General features: G+C 36.2%; 1 protein-coding gene across 1 annotated transcript in view; it reads right to left on the bottom strand.

The window, feature by feature from the left end:
- LOC136037533 (sucrase-isomaltase, intestinal-like) overlaps window positions 1-26,658 on the bottom strand; it is a 215,458-nt gene that overhangs the window by 80,198 nt on the left and 108,602 nt on the right. Inside the window, exons 22-25 of the mRNA XM_065720255.1 lie at window positions 17,804-17,949; window positions 10,996-11,164; window positions 7,676-7,772; window positions 3,142-3,254 (exon numbers count right to left, since the gene is read on the bottom strand). Of these exons, the coding sequence (XP_065576327.1) occupies window positions 3,142-3,254; window positions 7,676-7,772; window positions 10,996-11,164; window positions 17,804-17,949 (525 nt within the window). The remainder of the gene's footprint in view (window positions 1-3,141; window positions 3,255-7,675; window positions 7,773-10,995; window positions 11,165-17,803; window positions 17,950-26,658) is intronic.

The raw sequence follows: 26,658 nt of genomic DNA, 5'->3' as shown, positions 1-26,658 counted from the left end.
CTCCCCATTTGCCTAACGCCCTCCTATGTATGACAAAGTTTTAATAGTTCTTCGCAGAAAGCATTTTTGAATGCAACAAATGAAGCCAATTTGGTATTGCAACCGATTCATTCACTCCTTGCTTTTAAAAAAAAATGGATAATTTTTTTATTTCTTAATTGTGTGACGTAGAGGTTCAATTCACTATAAAGTAAATGTGCACCGAAAAATACCTTCTTTTATTCAGATATTATGAAAAACACTTTTTTTCTCGTTCCTCAATTGTTATGTTTCTTAAGAATAAGAAAAGGGCATTAAACATTAGGAAGAAGAGTAGGGATTAAGGGGGGTTTCATGTACACAATAATTTCTCTTCGTTTTAAGTGTCAATAAAATTTTTGTTTTCAGTTAAAAAGTTTCTTTTCTGTAATTCCTAACGTTTTAATATGAAGTCCAAAGTTTTTCTAAATCTGAGGTGTGGGATTGCCCTTGTTTTGATTATTCGATTTCCAAACAAATGTGATTCTTCCATGTAACCGATCGTATCTGCAACGAAAAAGGAGCTTTCATCCCCTTAGCAGCCAAACTGTATGCTTCATCCTACATTCGCCAAAATGAATATTATTCCAAAAAACAGTGAGCCCGGATGTATATTATACTCATAGGAGTACATAATTTATTTAATTTCTTAGAATTACTTCTCAAATAAATTTTGAAAATATTGAATAAAAACACTTATTTAAGGCCATAGGTTCTCCCCCGCACCATAAAACAAATTGTCAACTACTCCTCTAATAACTGATGAGCAATTAAGTGTTACTCCAGGTCATACTACAAGAAGTCTGAACAAATATAAAATAAAACTAACTTAAAATGTGAAGCTTTTAACAGTGTTCAATTTACTGGATCCCCTGAGCAAGACTTCAATCATCAGTAAATTGAAATAGAAATTTGTCCGAGGTTACAACTATAAAGATATATAATAAGATTTCTGGGCACTAGCTATTATTGTTAAAGCAAGCATTATCGCGCGGTTATTAATACACAAAGTTTTCATAGTGATGCACGGTAGTAGGCCCATAAATATAAATCTTAATTGCTTGTTTCTTAAGGGGTTTTGGTACGTTAAACATCAATTTTATGAGCCTGAACGTCAGCTGATGGTCTCAAGGACAAACATTAGGTCCATTAGGAATCTTTCCCAGGGGACTAATTAACGTTGAAAGCCTATTGTGATTTGTGATGTAATTATGAAATTCAATTGAGAAAAAAAAATGGAATTGCGTCGGCTAACTTTTCAATCAAAGCGGGTTGTACCACAGAAAATTCAAAGAGCTGTAAAACTGATCAAATGACATTTCTCTTGAGGTGACTTTTGAAATTTCGCAAGCAAGTATAGTAGAACGTTCTTAGGGACGACCCATTCCTGAATTTTGAAAAGAATTTGCTGCTGCATTTGATCGAATAAAACAAAATTTATACTTCCTAATGATATGAGTTTCTCTTAAACTAAACACATTTGTGTCCAGCACAACAAAGAGAAGTTGGAAGGTATTTCTACAATTCCAGGGAAAGTAGAAGTTGGCTTTTAGTATTCTACTTGTTTATTTGGATCGCTTATCCAAGCTCTACAAATTATGACAAGACATAGGAATCATTTATTTTTAGAAATTTAATTACTATTTAGTTGTCAATTCTAAATAGTTTGGCGACACAAACAGGAAAGGTTTATAATAGTCGAAATAAGCTTATTTTTTATGGAACTGAATCCCCGGATATTTTGTTGAATAAATAGATTATACCATAGATATGTTATAAATAGAATTATAACATGTAAGAGGATAAGTAGGCTGATTTTTTGCCTTCACGATGTGTTTGAAACGTTTAAAGTCTTGTCTTTCAATTTTATATAATCCTTAATAAAACTACTTATTTTATAAATAATGTTATAATTTCACATATGACAGCGGACCGAATGTTATGCAATAGAAGTAGCATCACTGCATGCCACATGTAGGTTACGGACTGTGGATTACCCACGCCTGATTTACACCATCTATTCTGACAAGTTTTAATTTAGCAAATATTCAACCTGTCAATAGATTTTTACTTGTTATATTGGGTATCACTTACAAAAAACTCCTTTCTATCCCAATTTCTAGGGCTAAACTGTTAGAATGATTGAGTTGGCTAGGGTAAATTTTGCGAATGAAGGATTAAATATCGCCAAAGTATGTTGTGTTTGGCAATCTATGTGGGGCTGAACGAAAACTAGTTTTTCCCGAAACGGTCACAAGAAAAGTCATAAAAAGAGGCAATTGGGAAGTATTTAAGGAAATTCAAACTTCTTGGTGGAGGTTGAAAAATAATGCTTTGAAAAGTAGGGTGTAGAAAAAGCATGCACAGCCTTTTTGGCCTCAGGCACCTTGGTGGTACTCTGACTTGTTAATAATAGAAATGGTACCGTCTCCAGGGTGGCAAATATCTTGTCACTTTCGGAAGTAGGTTTCAAGATTTTTGTGTAATCTGGTTGAAACAGCTATCTATAAGCGCGCTCCCATCTTTATTGGAATCGAATGTTTTCCTTTCCTCACAATTTACTTCATAATTTACATAAAAATTTGACCTGAGGCTGATTCATCAAAACCTTTTTACATACATTATAAATAAACCGTAAAAACACAAATGCGACATGCGAATCTATTAATTTTTTAGTGCTAGACATTCCTCAGTCAAACCCCTTTATTTTGTTTTGAGGAATACAAAACACAGCTAGGGGGACTTCGCTTGTGTGCTTTTATTGTTTAATATATTTTTATTTTTTTTTATCGCATTGTTTTGTGATGTTATTTTATTGTTTTATCTCTATATCCTAATACTGACAAAATTGTTAAAACAAACAAATCTTGTCACCTTGTTTTCAACCCTCCTCAATTCTTGAGGCTGATCTCCTTTTTTTGAATCTTCGCCCTTGATTTTAGAAAGAAAAATATCAAAGAAATAATATTATCGTTTACTTTTCAGGCATGGTGTGACGATGATTTTGACAAAGAGAATTAGAAATGGCAACAACTTAAATATATGCACAGTGAAAAGACGTGTAAATGAATAATACACAAATAATTCAAAAAAAGCAGTAATAACTATAAAGAAAATATTTACCGCTGAAAATTGGCCTGCAACTGCTTCGGGATTTGGCCCCAGAAAGAAATATAGATCCAAAATACCACCAATGGTGCGATATACCATTCCTGGTGCTGGGGTCATTGTCACTTCTGTAAGACATTTATATGTTGAATAACTTCTCAGACCATTATATTTTCCATCACAGACCTTATTATGAATCAAAGTATCCCCTTATTATCCCTAAATAATTTCTGAGACCAAATCGGCTAATCAGGATAAAACTGATAAAAATATAAAAACCAAACCTAAAAAAAAAACACCAAACCAAAATATCATGGCCCTATCTTAGTAACGGTGAAAAGTTAACTCCTTAATTAGCTTTCAAATTTAACTTTTTCGGTGAAAGCGTTCACGGACACTAAGAAAGGGCTATAAATTTTAATTTTGTGTTTTGTTTTAAGGTTTAGTTTTGATAGTTTTGTCAGTTTTATTCTGCGATGAGAACGGTCAAGAAGAGGTCTTGACCGAAATAGTCGATAATTTTCCCGCTTTTTCACTGGCTGTTTATTGTCCTCGTTTTCTTCCTTTCTTCGCGATTGATTTTATGTTTTATCCTATAAACGGCAAGCTTCTACCTATATCACAGTACCGAATTTTCTCTGGCCTCTGACCTATCTAAATCGTATTTTTATGCGACGAAATTTTCCATAAAAGTATGGAGCCACTTTCGAGAAAATACATACATTAGTAAATAAATATACAATTATTTCTTGTTTTTAAAGATTATATATATATATATATAATAAACTCGTGTTTATATATATGAACAAAATGCAGAAAAACTTGAGCTCGGGTAATAAGTAAAGATTTGACTCCCTAATACAACTACAGAAGAGAGAATAATGAAGACTTTTTTTCCCAAGACAGTGAGCCAACAAAACATATTTGAATATTTCGGCCCAATATCTAAGAGCCGTCTTCAGCAAAGAAAATAATAAAGTATAAGAACACTTACAATAAAAGTTTTCGGTTAAAAATTCATTCTTTTTTTTTATAAAATAGCCTTGGTATCATTACTTCCTAACGAAAAGTTCAGTCAAGACTGTGTAATAAAAGCTAACATTGTACAAGCTAAAAAGGTTCATTCATTGAACTAACTGTATCAAACAGTTCGTGGTAACGAACTGTAGTAAGGAGCGACCCGGCTCAATAGTAAACGAATCTCTAAGAAACGGAATTTTGATGCTAAAATATACATCAAAAGAATCAGATTTTCATGCTGATTTTAAATATATAAGTTTCATCAAATTTAGTCTTTTTCATCAAAAGTTACGAGCCTGAAAAAATTTGCCTTATTTTAGAAAATAGGGGAAAACACCCCCTAAAAGTCACAGAATCTTCACGAAAATCACACCATCGCATTCGGCGTATCAGAGAACCCTATAGAAAAATTTTCAAGCTCCTATCTACAAAAATGTGGAATTTCGTATTTTTTGCCAGAAGACAAATCACGGGTGCGTGTTTATTTGTTTGTTTTTTTTTTTTTTCTTTCTTTTCCCAAGGGGTCAGCGTATCGACCAAGTGGTCCGAGAATGTCGCAAGAGGGCTCATTCTAACGGAAATGAAAAGTTCTAGTGCCCTTTTTAAGTGACCAAAAAATTGGAGGGCACCTACGCCCCCTCCCGCGGTCATTTTTTCTCCAAAGTCAACAAATCAAAATTTTGAGATAGCCATTTTGTTCCGCATAGTCAAAAACCATAAGAACTATGTCTTTGGGAATGACTTACTCCCCCACAGTCCCTGGGGGAGGGGCTGCAAGTTACAAGCTTCAACCAGTGTTTACATATAATAATGGTTATTGGCAAGTGTACAGTCGTTTTCAGGGGATTTTTTTTTTGGTTTTGGGGGTGGGGTTGAGGGGAGGGGGCTATGTGGGAGGATCTTTCCTTGGAGAAATATATCATGCGGGAACAGGAATTCAATGAAAAGGGCGCAGAATTTCCTAAAATTACTAAAAAAAAAACAATGGAAAAATAAACATGGAAAAGTTTTTTCAATTGAAAGTAAAGAGTAGGATAGAAACTTAAAACGAACAGAGATTATTACGCATATGAGGGGTTCTAAAAATACTTTAGCATAAAGAGTGAGGTGTTTAGGAGGAGATAAATACCTCGCTCTTTATGCTATAGTATTTTTAGCAATTTCAACTATTTATTCCACGGCCTTTCTGATTCAGGGTTCATTCTTAAAGAATTGGGACAAAAATTACGATTTAGTGTAAAGAACGAGGTATTAACGAGGGTACAAACCCCCTCATATACATAATAAAAATTAAAGAATATAACAGTTTGTTACGTAAGTTAATTCTTAAGTTACGTGTATTTTTTACTAATAAAAAAATTCGTTAAAAATTAAAATTTATAGTTGCATTTTTATGTAACCAAAAAATTGCATGGCAACTGGGCCTCCTTCCCCATCCCTTATTTCTCAAAATCGTCTGATCAAAACTAAGAGAAAGCCATTTAGCCAAAAAAGGAATTAATATGCAAATTTCATTTTAATAATTTATGTGTGGAGAGCCAAAATCAAACATGCATTAATTCAAAAACGTTCAGAAATTACATAAAAAAACTAGTTTTTTTAACTGAAAGTAAGGAGCGACATTAAAACTTAAAACGAACAGAAATTACTCCGTATATGAAATGGGTTGTCCCCTCCGCAATCCCTCGCTCTTTACGCTAAAGTTTGACTCTTTGCCATAATTCTGCTTTTTAAAACAATTAAAAGCTTTTCTCTAAAGCTTAAATTTTGTCCCAATTCCATAAGAATGACCCTTGAATCACAAAGGCCGTAGAATAAATAGTTGAAATAACTAAAAATACTTTAGCGTAAAGAGCGAGGTATTACGAGGAGGTAAACCCCTCATATGCGTAATAATTTCTGCTCGTCTTAAGTTTTAATGCTGCTCCTCACTTTCAGTAGAAAAAAACTTTTCATATTTATTTTTTCATTGCTTTTTTAAATAATGCTAGAAAATTCTGCGCCCCCTTCATTGAAAGTTTCTTCCCCCATGAGAAGTTTTTCCATGGAAAGATCCGCCCACGTACCCCCCCCCCCCACCCCCCACCCACCTAAACTCTTCCTCCCAAACCAAAAATATCCGTCTGAAAACGTCCGTGTACTTCCCAGTAACCATTACTATATGAAAATACAGGTCAAAGTTGTAACTTGCAACCCCTCCCAAGGGGACTGCGGAGGGGTAAGTCGTCCGCAAAGATATCGTTATTAGGTTTTTCGACTATGGTGAATAAAATGGCTATCTCAGAATTTTGATCCAGTGACTTTGGGGGAAAATTGAGCGTGGGAGGGGGCCTAGGTGCCCTCTAACTTTTTTTTCACTTAAAAAGAGCACTCGAACTTTTAATTTCCGTTAGGATGAGCCCTCTTGCGACATTCTAGGACCACTGGGTTGATACGATCACCCCTGGGAAAAAAACAACAAAAAAACAAATAAACACGCATCCGTGATTTGTCTTCTGGCAAAAAATGCGAAATTCCACATTTTTGTAGATAGGAGCTTGAAACTTCTACAATAAGGTTATCTAAAACACTGAATCTGACGGTGTGATTTTCGTTAAGATTGTATGATTTTTAGGGGGTGTTTTTCCCTATTTTCTAAAATGAGGCAGATTTTCTCGGGCTCGTAACTCTTTATAGGTAAAACTAATATCGATGAAAGTTATGTATTTAAAATCAGCATTAAAATGCAATTTTTTATGTAACTATTGGTATCAAAACTCCATCTTTTAGAGTTTCAGTTACTATTGAGTCGGGTCGCTCCTTACTACAGTTCGTTACCACGAACTGTTTGAAATAGTTTGAGCTGGATTAGGAACGGGGCAGCAAGAAGTCCCATTGACCTACAAATGAATGAAAACTTTCTGCAGTCCATTACATGGTCTGCCCTCTACTTAGCGATACTCATCTATAAGCAAAAGCTGATTTCCTGCTCAACCGATCTTAAAGATAAACAAAACTACGGACACGATGTCGTTTTATGTTTTAGATTAAATATTTGTTGAGAATGTGTAATTATAGCTGTTTAATTTTATTCCCAGAAATAAATTAGCTGGCTTATTTTGATGGGGATGTGTGTTGAAATCTGACTTTTTCAGCTGTCAAAATTCGGTTCAATATCCTTTTTTTACTTTATTTGTGCATAACTTATATTCAAACAATTCACAAGCAAAACTTCTGCTGTAATTTTTTTTTAAATATGGCGCACCTCGGTGGAAAAATATTCTAAACATTTGGCTCAACATTTCTTAAGTTAGAATTTATTAAAAGTTCCTCAAAGAGATTATAAATTAAAATTAACCTGATAGGAACACGATTAATAACTTTGGTTGTTTTATCAATTTTCTGAGAAATAGAGTGAAATTGTGTAGATTCTAGGATTTGGGCCAAGCGGTAGCCCAAATTATAATCAAGCTAGACATAGAACTATTAATGTTACCTAACCTTCAAATTTTAAAGCTGTATCTGGAATATGAATCAGCAAATATATTACCCTGTGCATTGCTGTTTAGAATGAGCACTCCGTGAGCATCGCCATTGGGCTCTAAACCAGTGTAGTATGGCTGAGTTCCATACATGTTTGCTGCACCCTGAAATTCAAAATTCAAGTTTTCTAAACTGACTATAGAGCAAAATATATTTAAATAATACTAGTTAGTAAGAAATAATAATTATGGGTAAAAACATGTATTATAGATACTTTTCTCTAGCTTTTTTGCGAAATAACAATATATAGGTTTGACTTAGCAAAAACAAACTCAAGTTTCCTTGAAGATTTTAAATTTAACTTTTAAAGTACATAAAATATATCAATTCATAGTTGCTTAGTTAACATAGAAGTGAAAATGCCTTTTTTGTATAATTGCAAATTCTGTACTCTATCATTGGAATTTTATACAAATGATATTACTTCAGGATAAAAGACTAATTTTGGTAAATAGTGGTCACTTCATAATTTTCTTTTACCTTGCAAAGAGAAACAAAACCATATCAGAGGATTGACTTAGAAATAGGTAACCGATCTGTCGTCAATTTTGAATCTAAGTTTTTCACATAAAATGTATTTTATTCAATTTGTGTATTTAATAATAATTATTGACAAAAAAGTTACATAAGTACATCCCCTCAAAATTGCACAGCATGATATGGCGGAGGGATAACTAAAACAATAAAAAATTAACATAAGCCCCAGAATTGGTGTAAAGACAAAACACAACTACAACGTCATATCCCCTGCTACCACTCACTTAACAGTCCACACTCAACTGCTTCCTTAACACAACTCAATAAAAATAAAACACTACCTGTAATGATTGCATACCAATTTAATCTACTATTGAATTAATCATGATTACATTAATCATTAAAATGATATTTAGAAAACAATTCATGTTTCAACAGTCTTTTAAATTCATTTAAATACTATTTCTGATATTCTCATTTAACGAATTCCATAGCTTAGCCCCTCTGAAATTAAAAGAAATCACCGAACTAGAGGCAACAAAGTTATTAATATAGCTTTTTTTTTCACTGACCTTCTGCCATAAGAATAAACTTTATTTCCTTGGGTGAACACACTTAGTAAAGAAGCTGACTTACCTCTGGCGCAAGTATACATAAAACAGTAGTATTTAAGTCACAGAGAGCAGCCTCCGGAAGTAGTTTCAGTCTAACATAAACCTCTCAACACGGTTTAGAACTTCTTAAATTACCACATCTAATTAGCAATGGTTCAGAAATTGAGCCAGATACTATTATTCTTTGTATACGACCAGAAAACAGACTAATGATCAAATGGAGAAGTTTTGTATTACTTCGTAATATAAGATACCTTTGTAACTTTTTAGCATGTATAGAATTGTTCAAGTATAGAATAATATGAAATGTATAGAATATGTATAGAATTGTAGCAAGTATAGAATGATTCACTGTATCCAAAGCTTAATGATATCTACAAACGTTGTTCCATCGGTAATCCTAATTAAGAGCATGAATTATACGACTAGTTAAACATGCTAATGCCTGTTCTATATTCATTTCTTTCCTAAACCAAACTGATTAGGTGGTAATATAATAAATTTCTTAGGATATGCATAAAGTCTATTATTTATTAACTTTTCAATTATACGACTTAATAGGGGAAAACTGAAATGGTTCTATAATTCGACACATTAGTTTTCTTGCCTTCCTTAAATATTTAAATCACATCTGCTGTCTTAAAAAAATTAAGGAATTTGCCAGCTTTAAATCAAGAATTAATCAATCCCACAAAATCTTCTAAAGTTGTTGGTAGAATGTATTTTATTACCTTTAGATTTAATTCATCACCTCCAGCGGAACTTGGCTTCATACTACGAACAATATTATCCAACTTAGTACAATTCGTTGGCCTTAAGTAGGGTGAATCGTCAATAAATGCTGGTAAAAACCTTTCAAAATTTATATGCTCTGGTGGTCGAATATTCCATGATAGATGGGACCCAATATTTGCAAAATATTCACAAAATAATTCGGAACTTTTTCCAGGGTCTACCAAAATCTTATCTTTTGCATCTTTAATAGCGCAGGACTTACCGTTTTTGGGGTCACCAGCTATGCTTTTGATAACTTGCCACGTCTTCTTGGCGGAACCTTCAATTTCTTTAGACTTAGAATACTAATAATTTCGTTTTGCAGCTCTTATAATAATTCAAAACATTTCTATGCTTTTTGTAAACTGAAATATATTATTCACTTTTTAAATATGCATATGCTTAAATGAAAAATCTCAATGATGAATGCAAAAGACTAAATTCTTATTTATCCATCGTTTTGTAGCTACGCATGTAGGCATATTAATTCCTCGGAACAATCCATAAGACCAAAGCGTATTCATAAAACTTAAAACCCGTTGATAACCAACTTCAAATCCCATTCTATCAACATTAAAATCTCCAGCAAGGAAACGTGGGTTAAAATAGATTGGTAGTCAGTGTAGGAGGGAAAATAAACACTCATGTAATTCTCTAAATGTTGAAGACAGGGATTCATAACATATTGCAACCAATGTAAAATTTCAATTCAATAATTCAATGACAAAACTTTCAAAAATCATCACTTCTCTGTAAGCACAAAGATCATCCCTAAATTTGGTCCAGTAAATTTTTACTCACAAAGGCTCCTAGTCCCCCTCTCTCCCTAAAAAGCCTTGGCTTTGATACAATGTTTTAACCAAAAATTTCCAATAAGGAATTGCTAGTAGGGGTCAGCCAAGTTTCAGCTAAGGTGAACACATGAAAAATAGATTTTTTAGCCAACTCAGATACAAATTGGAAAATTGAATATAAACCCTGGCAATTCAGCGAAAGAATACAAAAATCATCCCTTTTCCCATGGTACAAGTTACCTAAATCAAATGAGAGACAATACTTCAAATTTCCTTAAAGACATCATCATCATTCATCCCATTATGTCTCCCAAAATCATCGCTATACTTCTCCCCAAACATAACAGTTCAAAATCCTTAAGAAATGGAAGGAGCTGAGTATTAGAAGCACAAACTAAATTTACTTAGTTAAAATAGAATTTTAAAATACACATAAGGCAGAGAGCTAATACAAAGGGCTCAAATTTCATAAAGAGATAAGCACAGGCTTACTTACCTGAATAAGCAAAACGTAATTTTCATTGGTTTTTACATTCAATTAGGTTCACAGTTATTTTGAATTGTAGTTACGAAGTTTTGACTTTCTTAGAACAAAACTTGCCTCCACTTGCTTTCTTTTTCATACACGTTATATTAATGTTATAGCTCGAAAGCGGAACTTTACTCACACTTGGGGCTTGATCCCGAGCCCATAAGGCCCATGTTTTCCAGTTCATGTCATGTCTTAACGATGGCTGTTCATTTTCTCCAAAACCAAAGATAGCATCCATCGACAAAAGTGTGCTAATCTGCAGAAACTGATCTGACAAAGTTAGGCCACCCAAACTCGAGTCAAATCTGAAACAAAAATGAAAATGGAAAATGTGTTTTTCTAAGAAAAAAAGAGAAACAGAATAAAATCATATCCGTCGTCCTGATGCAAGTGTTAATTTTAGTGATAGACTATCACTTTAAAGTGCCTGATGATTTTCTATTTTTTCTCTCTCTCAACCCCTTTCTCTTCCTGTCTCTACTCTAAATACTCTTTTTTCTCGTCTCTCCCTCGTCGCAAACTTTCCTCCCCTCTATACCTTTACTTAGGGTATCTAAATCTTTCTTATTGCGTGCTTTGTGATGGTAGAGTCATGGAGATAATTTACTGAATACTAAGTTAAGGTCCCTTAAATTTAATTTACTTTTTGTTTTGAAATTCTACTACTACTTACCTACTACAACTAACAAATCAAAGCAGCTCCAAGTCAAGCAAGCACAACAAAGCTGCCTAAGCTCCTCATAAATTCAAATCTATTTAAAGCTTCTCTTTTTGACCACTTCCAAGAAGATCCAATTCTCTTTAAATTCTTTCTTACGACCTCTTCCCGCCCCATGCAAGGAAAACCTGCTTTTCGTTTGGTCCGACCTAGATGGGTTTCTGAAAAGGAAAATCTTTGGCAATCTGCCATCCTTAATCTCAACCATGTAAGGATCCTTGCCTCACAGAGGTCGGGGGAGCATGACGGTCCCAAGTCCGCAAATGAGGAGGGTTGCGCCGTGGGCTTGCAACCCACACCCGGGACCTTTAGGGGCAACCCTCAGGGGAAAAAAACTACAACTGAAATGTCTACAACAGCCTCGGATACATCACCTCCCCAGATAACGGCCCCTGCATGCCCCCGGAACCGATTTTTGACTGCGAAACAAAATCTAAAGATGGGTTTTTGGAACGTGAGAACGATGAACCAGATATCCAAGACAGAGCAAGTTCTTAAAGAGATGAGACAATACCTCATCGATATACTCGTTCTCAGTGAAATAAGGTGGACTGGAAATGGATTAGAGAAGCTCAGTGATGGATATGTCATGGCATTTAGTGGTCACCCTTCCGTCCACCGCGCTGGTGTAGGACTTCTGATGTTGCCACTTGCACACAAAGCAATGACAAACTGGAACCCAGTTAACGAACGTATAATGACAGCTCGCTTCGTATCAAATCACACAAAAATGACCATCATCGCATGCTACGCTCCAACTAACGAAGCTGATGAAGAGGAGAAAGATGCTTTCCATAACATGCTACACTCGGTCACCAAAGACGTTCCCAGGCATGATGGACTCTGCGTGGTTGGCGATCTAAATGCTAAAGTTGGTGCAGACCGCCAGTACTGCCCTGAAGTTCTGGGCCCACATGGCATGGGAGAGAAAAATGAGAATGGCACACTCCTAATCGATTATGCAATAAGCAACGATTTGATAATAGGTGGTAGTATGTTCGACCATAAAACGATTCACAAGTACACATGGGTGTCCCCCAACGGCCGAACGAAGAATCAAATCGACCATTTCCTCATGTCAAGACGTTGGAGAAGTAGCCTATGTGACGTAAGGGGTTTTCGAGGAGCGGATGTTAATTCAGATCACATCCTGATGATAGCGGAAGTAAGAATCAAACTGAAAGCTCAGAAGCGGAAAACTAACACTACAACACATAAACAATTTGACACCGATAAGCTGAAAGATCCTGACATCCGCAAAAACTTCTGCAAATCTCTACATAACGGATTTGAAGCGTTAAATCTGCTCGACGAAACCAATGACTTTGATGTTGAGAATACATGGACCTCAGTCAAGAGTGTGTAACATGACGTTGCGAAGGCCAACCTTGGCTTCAAGAAAAGAAAGAAAGAAAAATGGATATCGGATGACACCTGGAAATATATCAGTAAACGCAAGGAGACCCGAACGCTTATTCTGAATACGTCGAGCGCAGAGCAAAAAGCCCAATTACAGCTCCGCTACAAAGAAGAGGATAAAGCGGTGAAAAGAAGTGCCAGGAAAGACAAAAGAATTGCCATCGAGAGAAAAGCAGCGCTTGCAGAAGAAGCTGCAAAGAAAGGAGACTCAAAAATGGTTTATCGACTAACAAACGAGATAGTTGGAAAGAAAACAAATCGTACATCCCTTGTAAAAGATGAAAATGGAGACGTTATTTCGGATCCACAGAAAGCTGACGAGAGATGGGCCTCACATTTCGAGAAAGTCTTAAATAGGCCCAGACCTGATGATCCAGAAACAGTACCGGATATGCCATTTTTACAAATTGACGGAAGTGCTGACCCACCAAGCACGGAAGAAGTGACGACAGCTGTGAAAAAGCTGAAAAATGGACGTGCACCTGGAGTCGATGGGATCACGGCAGAGATGCTGAAAGCGTCCCTTCGAGCCTGCATATTCGTATGGACTGCTCTTCTAGTGGCCATCTGGAACAACGAAAAAGTCTCAAAAGATTGGACCAGAGGTATACTGGTCAAACAAAATGATAATCGAACTATATGAGGATAGTGAATGCTGTGTACGCACAGAAAATGGGGACACGCGTTTCTTCAAGATAATGTCTGACGTCAAACAAGGGTGTGTCCTATCCCCGTTTCTATTTGTCGTTGTAATGGACTATATTCTACGGCAGTCTTCAGGCATTGGAGTGAAGATTAGCAGCGGACAGATCTCTGATCTGGACTTCGCAGATGACGTTGTTCTTCTTGAAGAAGCGAAACTGCGACTGCAGCTGCTACTCGACGCCATTAACGAAAAGGCCGAGAAAATGGGACTTGCAGTAAATGTCAGTAAAACAAAGAGTATGGCCACATCTGACTCCCCACTCATATTAAAATGCAAAAATAAAACTATTAAGCAGGTCAAGGAATTTAAATATCTCAGGAGTTGGATCGAATACGATGGTGAAATAGCCAACGAAATCAAGAGGAAAATTGGACAAGCGACATCGGCTTTTAGCAAGTTGAAACCAGTCTGGCGCAGTAGTAAATACTCTATGCGCTTGAAGCTCCGCCTCCTGAATAGCAATGGGATGTCCATCCTCCTCTATGCTAGTGAATGCTGGAAACTAAAAACCCAGCTAGAGAAACGTGTCCTAGCCTTTGAAAACATGTGCCTTAGGAGAATCCTGAACATATCGTGGCAGGAAAAGGTCACCAACATAGAAGTTCGCCGACGAACCGGTCAGCCATTAGTTACTGACCTTCTGAAACGTAGGAGATGGACATACCTTGGCCACGTCCTCCATGTGCCAGAGGATCGACTCGCGAATACAGTATATGATTGGCGTCCCGAGGGGAGGCGAAACAGGGGTCGACCAAGACACACCTTACGACGACAGTACGACTGAGACCTGAGAAATATGGAGTTGTCTCTTCAACCACAGTGGGAGGACGTCACGGCTGCAGCTCAGCTCCGAGATGTCTGGTGAGGTTTCGTAGACCCCCTATGAGCCACCCCTGGCTCTGGAGGATCTAAGGTAAGGTCTAAGGTAAGTGTTTAAAATAAAGTCAGTCATACGGGTTCCCTAAACCAACGTAGACAACTCCAATGGGTAAAATAAATTCATATTTTCATTGAAGGTGCCTATGTTTCAGAAACATACATGACCATTGTCATCACTGTTACTTTCTATATTCTGTTTTTGTTTCGCAGACATATTTTCCTGTTCTTCCTAACTTTTTTCGACTGTGACAAAACATTGCTAACTTTGGCCCTAACTTTAAAAGTATTGCTATTCTAATTAATTTTCTTCCTACACAGACCAAGTTAATACCTCTATAATTACAAAACTGACTATTATCAACTTTCTTGTAAAGCAGTTTATTTAACGTTTCCCTAAAAAAACTGGGAACCTGATTTTTTTTCAAAAATAATAATCATAGTCTGCAATAATTTATCTCTAGCTTCGCAAGAATTACATTTAAAAACTCAAATACCATACCATTAGCACCTGATGTCTTATTATTTTTTAATTATTTTAGTTATCTTTGCAAAATAAATCTGGCTTCATTTCCAATTTGTCACAATTTTCCATTGTTTTCCATATCACTTTCTGTCACTTAGTCATGTTTTAGCAAGTTCTCAAAATATTTTGTCCATTTCTATTTAACACTTTCATTATCAATAATTGAGTCCCTATTTCTGTGTTTAACCAGGGGAAGTCCATAATAACTTCTTCCTCTAAATTTCTTAACATACCAATACAATACTTTACTATTATTGGGTCTGGTTATATATTCCAGATCTTTGGCAATTTATCCATAGCCTCCACTTCAACATCGTCTTAATTCACATTTTAATTCTATCTCGATTTTTGTTACATTCCTCTTATTCTCGTATGATATATCACTCAGATACGTCTTGGTCTAACCCTCTCCTTTTTTTTACCAAGCGTACAATATTAATCCTAGCTGCGTTTCTAACACTCTTCCCTGGGACACTATTTGCTACTTCGCACACTATTTTCCTGAAATTATACCATCCATTTTCTATGTTTTCAGGTATTGGACTCACCAGTTTCACGCTGAATTGTTCCTGGAAAGTTGCTATCAAATTCTCATCATATAGTCTACCAACATCATAACTCTCCGGAACTATTTACCGTTTAAAAATTTCAGGTTCAAATTAACTTTAGAGACTAGTATATGGTGGTGATCATTACTTTTAGCATCAGTTTATGCAACCTAGTACCTTATATCGATCCTGCCACCCTTTGATTTACAAAAGCATAATCAATGAGGTTAGTGCTCTAACCATGTTTTGGGTATCTTGCTAACTTATAGGCTATTTCATGAAAAACTGTAATGGTTACGGTTAGATTGTTGCACCTAAGAAGTTGTAGTACTTTTGCTCCTGTAACTGTCAGTAAAATTCTTCTGAGTCGCTACTATCTCTGTTAGTTGGGTCTACAGGGGTAAATACTGCTATAACTGATACATTTTACTTTTATGCACAAATAGCATTTTGATTTCCAATAATAATTTTTCCCAGCCTAAGCATGCCTTAGAAGCTTCCTAATCATGCCCTCTGCTCCCTGCCTATGCATCCCTATAATTTTTTTTATGTGTACATCTTTTCCTGGAGGGATAGAAGCTGTTTACCGTAGTCTTCTGTGTGATAATTCTACTTTTGAGAAACACCAATCCCCTCATGATAGCTTTTATTTTGAGGCTCTTGGGAATTGGATTGTGCATATTTTTTTTGTAAATAACTAGAAATTCTGGCGTGAATTCAATCTCTCCTTCCAGTTTATCCTTCAGAGAATTTACTTTTTATAGAATTTGCATTCTCCTGGAATCCGTTGTGATTGTCTCAACATTGCTTCTCTTAAATTCGCATATATTGATCAGTGGAGCTTTGGTTTGGCTTGATTTTCGTTTATAACTCGAAGTGAGCCTCGTAATCGCTTGTCTTCTAACCGAAAATTTGGTTGTTTATAGTTTCTAATTTTGACTCGTTGGGATTGTTGTTGTCGCATTGCTTATAACCGCAGATCTTGTCGTGCATCATTTTCTTATATGAAAAGTCTGGTTAAATCCTACTTTCTAGTGCTATAATGAGATAAAGATTGAGATGACCAGGACATGATCTGCAGATAAAGGATGATGGACTGCCAAAGATTGTCCTTTTTGGCCAACCGCGTAGGGCTAAACAGAAATTGGGTCTTGCGCGGATTGGGTGGGATGATGTCATAAAGAAAGATTTAAAAGAAATGAGAACTTCCTCGTAGAGTGTAAAGAGGGAGGCTTTGAATAGATCGTGGTGGAGGAAGAGCCTGTGCAGCAGTATTGGCCTGAGGTGGCTTGGTGCCACAGTGAGCTATCAGTAGTAGTCGTAGAAGCAGCATCTTTTCCTTGCCTTTTGTGTCAGCTGTTTGGATTCATTCATTTTGTGCAATTTCACAAACCTTCTTAGATAAAAAAATCTTTTCTAGATTTCTCCCAGTGGCTATGTTTCTTCTTTAACTACATTGTAATATGATCCAGTATAAACCTGACAAGTTCCATTGGGCATACCGTCTCAAGTATTTCAATTACGTATTAATTTAGTTACCGTGATATTCTTCAATTTTAAGTCATAGGGTGGAAATCAGCAATTGAAATTGAATCTAAAAAATTATAGCGTGATTTGAATATCTCCTTCATGTTTACCCTTCACAGAAACGTAAATTTCAAAGGATTTTTTATTCTTCTGGGAGACAATTGACAATATCAATATTAATCTCACGTACTTTGTTTTTGAATGACAATAGCATAACACGTTCCATTATTCTGTTGTAATTTTGATTTGTTATCTAGCCGAAAATTTCGTTGCAGAGTATTTTCTTTTGCAATTTAAGGTGATTCATTGTCATCTTGTCACTGTTATCTGAGTCTTTTGTTATCTCTTATAAGTCTTAAGCTGTCATAGATACTAAAAACAAAATGATCATCTCTGGAAAAAATTATGTAAGTTGTTCTTTAACTGCATGTGAGCGTGACATATTTCACATGAAAAATGTTTTGCCAAAAATAAGGCTCTAAAAGAATTTTCTAGTCGTGTCCTATGTAGATTGTTTTATCGGGCCAAAATGTTAGTGTGTAAAGTTCTGGAATAAATTATCGAGCTGTTTTTAATAAGAAAATGTATACAGTTATGGTCAAAAACAAAAATAAACAAACTTACATGACTGTTCCAGTAGATTTTCTTACCACTTGGAATGAAAATGTTGATCCTGCCGTGTGACTGACCTCATAAAGAGGATTGGCAGGTACTTCTGAAGGATTATCTATTGCAATTGGAACCTCCCATCTAGGCTGGCCGTCTGATATCTAGTTAATAAAAAATAAGGAAGCATAAGCTATGCAAAATTTAACCATGTATTAAACAAAATACTTTTTAAGTACTTTCTCTTTAATAACTTCAATAAATCCAAAATTATTGAGACCTTCAAAAAGGATATCCATACATATATTAATTTCTCAATCAGCATTCATTTTTTTCAGTAATCTCAGCTATGATTGTGATTTTGTTTATTTTTTTGTAAAAAGCCATTTTTTTTTCAAAAAACACATCAGAGGCAACGCTATAGCGTTGCCCATAGTAAAGGCCATAACGATTCAATGTTTTAATATTATTTATTATTTTTTCCAACAGGCACTTCATATGGAAGGGATGATTACATAAGCTTTGGAGGGGGCTCATTCAATTGAAAAATGGAAATTTTAGTGCCTTTTTAAAGAGTAAAAGTAATCGGAGGGAAACTAGGACCCTCCCTTGCCCTTTCTTACCAAAATACGTCGAATAAAAATTTTGAGATAGCCATTTTGTTGAAAATACGTCTAAGATCATATATCTAAAACTCTAAGGTAAAAAAAAACCCAGAGCCTGGAAGCAAGCGTTGTAAAATATGCCAGGTGGACATATATGATTTTTATGGAAGGGGTGCTCGTGTAAACTTTAGATGGGACTCATTTCATTGGAAATTGAAAGTTCTAGATCCCTTCTTAAGAGTAAAAAGAGATCGGAGGGCAACTAGCCCCACCTAAGCCCTTTTTTCTTCCAAAGCACCCGATAAAAATTTTGAGATAGTCATTTTGTTAAAAATGGAGTTTGACACGACCCCACAGAGCTAGGAGTAGATGTTGCAGGGGCATGTAAGGTTTTTATGGAAGGGGTGGTCATATAAACCTTAAAAATGGTTTATTTGATTAAAGATTAAAAGTTATATTTCTTTTTTTAAGATTCAAAAGTGATTGGAGGGCATCTTCTCCCCTCCCTCCACCTATCCTTTTCTCCAAATATATCCGATCAAAATTATGCATTTTCTTCGAAATAGCCTAACAATCAAATAAAAACTTTTGGGTCAACATAACCCCCCAGAGCCTAGGGGAAGGGTTGCAACTTCGGTTTCTATCATAGAGGAGATCTTGTAAGCTACAGAGGGGACTCAAACGATTAAAAATTGAAAGTTCCTTTTACATTTTTAAGTCAAAAGTGATCGGAAGACCACTAGGTTTTCCCCCCTCACGTCTTTTTTTCTCAAACGTATCTGATAAATTCTTAAGAAAGTTATTTTGTCAAAAAGAGTTCGTATATCAAATAACAAAACTTCAGGGATGACGGCCTCCTTCCCCAATTTCTTATCCTAAAAAAAAATTAATCGAAATTTTGAGATAGCCGCTTTGTTTGAAATAGTCCAATGCTCAGATAACAAAACACTCTGGGGTCAGCTTAGTCCCCCACAGCCTGGGAAAAGGGTTGTGACTAATTATTGAGGGGGGCATACAAAGTTTTGATGGAAGAGGTGGTCATGTAAGCTTTGGAGGGAACTCAAATGATTAGAAATGGAAGGTGTTAGTTCTCTCTTAAGAGTCAAAAGTGATAGGATGATAACTAGCCCTCCCCCTTTATACTATTTTTCCCCAAATGCATCCGACAGGAATTCAAGGTTTGTACAACCCTCAAGAACCCGAGGGCAAGTGTTGTAAATTATGTCCCTTGGGCAAATAAGGTTTTTATTGAAGGGGATGTAGCGCAAACTTCAGACAGGATTCTTTCGATTGGGAATTGGTGGTTCTAATTCCTTTTTAAAAGTCAAAAAGGACTGGAGAGCAACTAATCCTCCTCCTCTGCCCGCTTTTCTCAGAATGCATCATATCAATTTTTTTAGATATATTTTTTTCAAAATAAGTTAAAAAACAAGATAACAAAAAGTATTGGGTCAACACAATCCCCAAGAGCCAGGGGCAAATGTTGCAAAACTCCTCCCCCCAAAAATAACGATATCTATTCAAAAATCATTTTAAATCATTCTATTCAAAAACTTAGAACTTTGGCCATTTACCCGTGCCATTTAACCAAACAGTTGGAAAAATATATGTTCTATGACTATCTTAGCTCTGTGACTATATACCTTAGTTCTACTGCCCTAGGAATGACGAATAATATGGACGGAATATGGCATGGACGGATAATAGATAGACATATCTATTAAAAAATCAACTAACATCATTTTTGTACAATGCTAATAAGGGGGGGGGGGATTTAGCCTCTCACTCAATTAGACTACCTGTCTTGGCTTTTCTACAATTAGCTAATGCTTGATCCCCACAACTAGTCGATTCTAATGAAAATTGACCTGAAATTAATTAAAAGAAAATTTCTGAAAAAGAAGTTTTTCAAAGAAAAGTAAAGACCATATTAAACTTAAGATCAGAACAAATAGACACCTACAACAACTCAAACTCAAAACGACCAGAAATTACTACTAAAGAATAAATGAAACCCAAAACGAGCAGAAATTAAATATACGATCATAGCAGAAAAAACGCACAACAAGTACTAACATAAATAAATAGATAAATCTTAAAACTATTAAAGCTCAGTTTGAATACGCAGATAAAGCTTAAGGTGAACAAAAATATTTTGCTATTGAAGTATAAATGGAACCCAAATAACCAATCATAACAAAATAAACATTTATTAGGTACTAATATAGCTCAATAAATGAATTTTAAAACGAGTGAATCTTAAAGTGAATATGCAAACCCAGCTTCAAACGAACAACAAGAGCTAAGAGCTCATATGGCACTTGTGACGAGGCGAGAAGAGCTAAGAGCCAAGAGATCATATGGTATGAGCTCTAACAAAATTCTATGAATCAATAGATTGATTTAAAAGGAAAATAAGAGGCTTAATACCGGTCAAGATTTAAAATAAGAGCTCTGAGTCACGATGTCGTTCTAAATATCAAAATTCATTAAGATCCGATCACCCACTCGTAAGTTATAAATACCTAATTTTTTCTAATTATTCCTCTCCCTTTAGCCCCCCAGATGGTTGAATCTGGGAAAACGACTTTATCAAGTCAAATTGTGCAGCTCCCTGACACGCCTACCAATTTTCATCGTCCTAGCACGTCCAGAAGCACCAAACTCGCCAAATCACTGAACCCCTCCCCCCAACTCCTCCAAAGAGAGCGAATCCAGTACGATTCTGTCAATCACGTAGCAAGTACATTTGTTTATTCTATCCACCAAGCTTCATCCCGATTCCTCCACTCCAAGTGTTTTTCCTCCAACTCCCCCCAATGTCAAAAGATCTGGTCGGGATTTGAAATAAGAGCTCTGAGACATGAATTCCTTCTAAAAATCAATTTCATTAAGATCCAATCATCTATTCGTAAGATAAAAATACCCCAATTTTCACGTTTCCCAAGAATTCTGGTTTTCCCCTCCAACTCCCCCCAATATCACAGGATCTGGTCGGAATTTAAAATTAGAACTTTAAAGCACAAGATCCTTTTAAATATCAAATTTCATTAAAATCTGGTCACCCTTTCGTAAGTTACAAATACCTCAATTTTCAAAATTACCCCCCCCCCCCAATTCCACCAAAGAGAGCAGATCCGGTCCTGTTATGTCAGTCACGTATCTTAGACGGGTTTCTATTCTTCCCATCCAGCTTCATCCTGATCTCACCGCTTTAAGTATTTTCTAAGATTTCCGGTCCCCCCAACTGCCCCCCCAATTACGCTTGATCCGGTTGAGATTTAAAATAAGAGATCTGAGTTACGAGGTCCTTCTAAATATGAAGTTTCATGAAGATCCAATCACTCCTTCGTAAGTTAGAAATACGTAATTTTTTCTTGCTTTTCAGAATTAACCCCCCCCCCCCCAATAGAGCGAATCCATTCCAATTATGTAAATCACGTATGTAGGACTTCTGCTTATTTTTCAAACCAAGTTTCATCCCAATCCCTCCAATCTAAGCGTTTTCCATGATTTTAGGTTCCCCACCCCAAACATCCCCCAATGTCACCAGATCTGGTCAGGATTTAAAATAAGGGCTTTGAGACATGATATTCTTCTAAATATCAAATTTCATTGAGATCCGATCTCCCGTTCGTAAGTTAAAAATACTCATTTTTTCTAATTTTTCAGAATTAACCCCTCCCCCAACTACCCCAAAGAGAGCGGATCCGTTCTGGTTATGTCAATCATGTATCTAGGACTTGTGCTTATTTTTCCAACCAAGTTTCATCCCGATCCCTCCACTCTAAGTGTTTTCCAAGTTTTAGGTTTCCCCCTCCCAACTCCCCCCCCCCAATGTCACCAGATCCGGTCGGGATTTAAAATAAGATCTCTCAGACACGATATACTTCTAAATATCAAATTTCATTGAGATCCCATCACCCGTTCGTAAGTTAAAAATACCTCATTTTTTCTAATTTTTCAGAAATACCCCCCCAACTACCCCAAGGAGAGCAGATCCATTCCGTTTATGTCAATCATGTATCTAGGACTTGTGTTTATTTTTTCCACCAAGTTTCATCCCGATCCCTCCACTCTAAGTGTTTTCCAAGTTTTAGGTTTCCCCCTCCCAAATTCCCCCCAATGTAATCAGATCCGGTCGGGATTTAAAATAAGAGCTCTAAGACACAATATCCTTCTAAACATCAGATTTCATTGAGATCCGATCACCCGTTCGTGAGTTAAAAATACCTCATTTTTCTAATTTTTCAGAATTAACCGGCCCTCCACTCCCCCCCAGATGGTCAAATCGGGAAAATGACTATTTCTAATTTAATCTGGTCCGGTCCCTGATACGCTTGCCAAATTTCATCGTCCTAGCTTACCTGGAAGTGCCTAAAGTAGCAAAACCGGACCGACAGACCGACAGAACTTGCGATTGCTATATGTCACTTGGTTAATACCAAGTGCCATAAAAACCATTACAAACAAGCGCTTGGGTATTACCTCATTCTCCCACGGTAAAAGTCTAAAACCTACTGCATCATAGGCGCTCTAGTGAATACGAATTATACTACAAATTTTTTTTTTTACTTATTACAACATTGAAGAGCCCTTAATTTTTTCTTATTTTTCAGAATTAACCCCCCCCCCAATAGAGTGGATCCGTTCCAATTATGTAAATCACGTATGTAGGACTTCTGCTTATTTTTCAAACCAAGTTTCATCCCAATCCCTCCAATCTAAGTGTTTTCCATGATTTTAGGTTCCCCACCCCAAACATTCCCCAATGTCACCAGATCTGGTCAGGATTTAAAATAAGGGCTTTGAGACATGATATCCTTTTAAATATCAAATTTCATTGAGATCCGATCTCCCGTTCGTAAGTTAAAAATACTCATTTTTTCTAATTTTTCAGAATTAACCCCTTTCCCAACTACCCCAAAGAGAGCGGATCCGTTCTGGTTATGTCAATCATGTATCTAGGACTTGTGCTTATTTTTCCAACCAAGTTTCATCCCGATCCCTCCACTCTAAGTGTTTTCCAAGTTTTAGGTTTCCCCCTCCCAGCTCCCCCCCAGTGTCACCAGATCCGGTCGGGATTTAAAATAAGATCTCTCAGACACGATATACTTCTAAATATCAAATTTCATTGAGATCCCATCACCCGTTCGTAAGTTAAAAATACCTCATTTTTTCTAATTTTTCAGAAATACCCCCCCCCAACTACCCCAAGGAGAGCGGATCCATTCCGTTTATGTCAATCATGTATCTAGGACTTGTGCTTATTTTTCCAACCAAGTTTCATCCCGATCCCTCCACTCTAAGTGTTTTCCAAGTTTTAGGTTTCCCCCTCCCAACTCCCCCCGCCCCCGATGTCACCAGATCCGGTCGGGATTTAAAATAAGATCTCTCAGACACAATATACTTCTAAATATCAAATTTCATTGAGATCCCATCACCCGTTCGTAAGTTAAAAATACCTCATTTTTTCTAATTTTTCAGAAATACCCCCCCAACTACCCCAAGGAGAGCAGATCCATTCCGTTTATGTCAATCATGTATCTAGGACTTGTGTTTATTTTTTCCACCAAGTTTCATCCCGATCCCTCCACTCTAAGTGTTTTCCAAGTTTTAGGTTTCCCCCTCCCAAATTCCCCCCAATGTCATCAGATCCGGTCGGGATTTAAAATAAGAGCTCTAAGACACGATATCCTTCTAAACATCAGATTTCATTGAGATCCGATCACCAATTCGTGAGTTAAAAATACCTCATTTTTCTAATTTTTCAGAATTAACCGGCCCTCCACTCCCCCCCAGATGGTCAAATCGGGAAAATGACTATTTCTAATTTAATCTGGTCCGGTCCCTGATACGCTTGCCAAATTTCATCGTCCTAGCTTACCTGGAAGTGCCTAAAGTAGCAAAACCGGACCGACAGACCGACAGAATTTGCGATTGCTATATGTCACTTGGTTAATACCAAGTGCCATAAAAACCATTACAAACAAGCGCTTGGGTATTAACCTCATTCTCCCACGGTAAAAGTCTAAAACCTACTGCATCATAGGCGCTCTAGTGAATACGAATTATACTACAAATTTTTTTTTTTACTTATTACAACATTGAAGAGCCCTTAATTTTTTCTTATTTTTCAGAATTAACCCCCCCCCCCAATAGAGTGGATCCGTTCCAATTATGTAAATCACGTATGTAGGACTTCTGCTTATTTTTCAAACCAAGTTTCATCCCAATCCCTCCAATCCCTCCAATCTAAGTGTTTTCCATGATTTTAGGTTCCCCACCCCAAACATTCCCCAATGTCACCAGATCTGGTCAGGATTTAAAATAAGGGCTTTGAGACATGATATCCTTTTAAATATCAAATTTCATTGAGATCCGATCTCCCGTTCGTAAGTTAAAAATACTCATTTTTTCTAATTTTTCAGAATTAACCCCTTTCCCAACTACCCCAAAGAGAGCGGATCCGTTCTGGTTATGTCAATCATGTATCTAGGACTTGTGCTTATTTTTCCAACCAAGTTTCATCCCGATCCCTCCACTCTAAGTGTTTTCCAAGTTTTAGGTTTCCCCCTCCCAGCTCCCCCCCAGTGTCACCAGATCCGGTCGGGATTTAAAATAAGATCTCTCAGACACGATATACTTCTAAATATCAAATTTCATTGAGATCCCATCACCCGTTCGTAAGTTAAAAATACCTCATTTTTTCTAATTTTTCAGAAATACCCCCCCCCCCCCCCCAACTACCCCAAGGAGAGCGGATCCATTCCGTTTATGTCAATCATGTATCTAGGACTTGTGTTTATTTTTCCCACCAAGTTTCATCCCGATCCCTCCACTCTAAGTGTTTTCCAAGTTTTAGGTTTCCCCCTCCCAAATTCCCCCCAATGTAATCAGATCCGGTCGGGATTTAAAATAAGAGCTCTAAGACACGATATCCTTCTAAACATCAGATTTCATTGAGATCCGATCACCAATTCGTGAGTTAAAAATACTTCATTTTTCTAATTTTTCAGAAGTAACCGGCCCCCCACTCCCCCCCCCAGATGGTCAAATCGGGACAATGACTATTTATAATTTAATTTGGTCCGGTCCCTGATACGCTTGCCAAATTTCATCGTCCTAGCTGACTTGGAAGTGCCTAAAGTAGCAAAACCGAACCGACAGACCGACAGAATTTGCGATTGCTATATGTCACTTGGTTAATACCAAGTGCCATAAAAACCATTACAAACAAGTGCTTGGGTATTACCTCATTCTCCCACGGTAAAAGTCTAAAACCTACTGCATCATAGGCGCTCTAGTGAATACGAATTATACTACAATTTTTTTTTTTACTTATTACAACATTGAAGATAAACATAAAAATTACTGTACAGTAAATTTTGAACTGATGAGCTTTCAGCAATTAATATCATTACACATTAAATATTCATTTGAATTTTATTGGTTCTTTCCAAGGTTGTTTAAGACAAAAATTGTTTCACTACAGATAGGAGTTTCGATACTGTCCAGTTCCCTAACTGTAAAAGTCTAGAGACTACTGCGTCACTGGCAGTTCACTGAAAACGAATTATATTACAAATATTTTCTTTTCCAGTTATTTCAGCATTGAAAATAAAATTACAGTGAAATTAAATATCAAACACGAGATCTTTGAAGAGTTATTATAATTATGAATCAAATGTTCAGATTGATTTTATTTGTACTTTCCAAGACTGTTCAAACACATATAGTTCTCAGTAAAGTGCCAATGAAAAAGTAGGTTTTATACTTTTACGGTGAGAGAAGGTGGCAATATCCAAATTCTTCTTTGTAGTTATTTTAGTTCGTTTCAAGCTTGTTTTGTATATTCAATTTAAGTTTCACTCGTTTTAAGATTTGTTTATTCATTTTTATTGCTACCTATTGTATGTTTGTTCACTATGAGTGCTTATTTGATTTCTGTTCGTTTTGGGTTTCTCTTTCATTTAAATTTAATAGCAAAATAATTTTGTTCGATTTAGGCTTGATTTGCATATTCAATTTAAGATTTACCCGTTATTTATTCATTTATACTAGTACCTATTGTATGTTTGTTTGATATGATTGTTTATTTGATTTCGGTTCGTTTTGGGTTTCATTTATTCTTTAAAAGTTTTTTTTTATTTATTTATTTATATTAGTACCTGTTGTATATTTTAGTATGATTGTTTATTTAATGTCTGCTCGTTTTGGGTTTCATCTATTCTTTAGTAGGAATTTCTGTTTTTTTTTTAGTTTGAG

Source organism: Artemia franciscana, chromosome 17 (genome assembly GCF_032884065.1).
Source record: "Artemia franciscana chromosome 17, ASM3288406v1, whole genome shotgun sequence".
In the NCBI taxonomy this organism is placed as follows: domain Eukaryota; kingdom Metazoa; phylum Arthropoda; class Branchiopoda; order Anostraca; family Artemiidae; genus Artemia; species Artemia franciscana.
The sequence above is the reverse complement of the archived record's forward strand: the minus strand, read 5'-3'. Positions and strand labels throughout refer to the sequence as shown.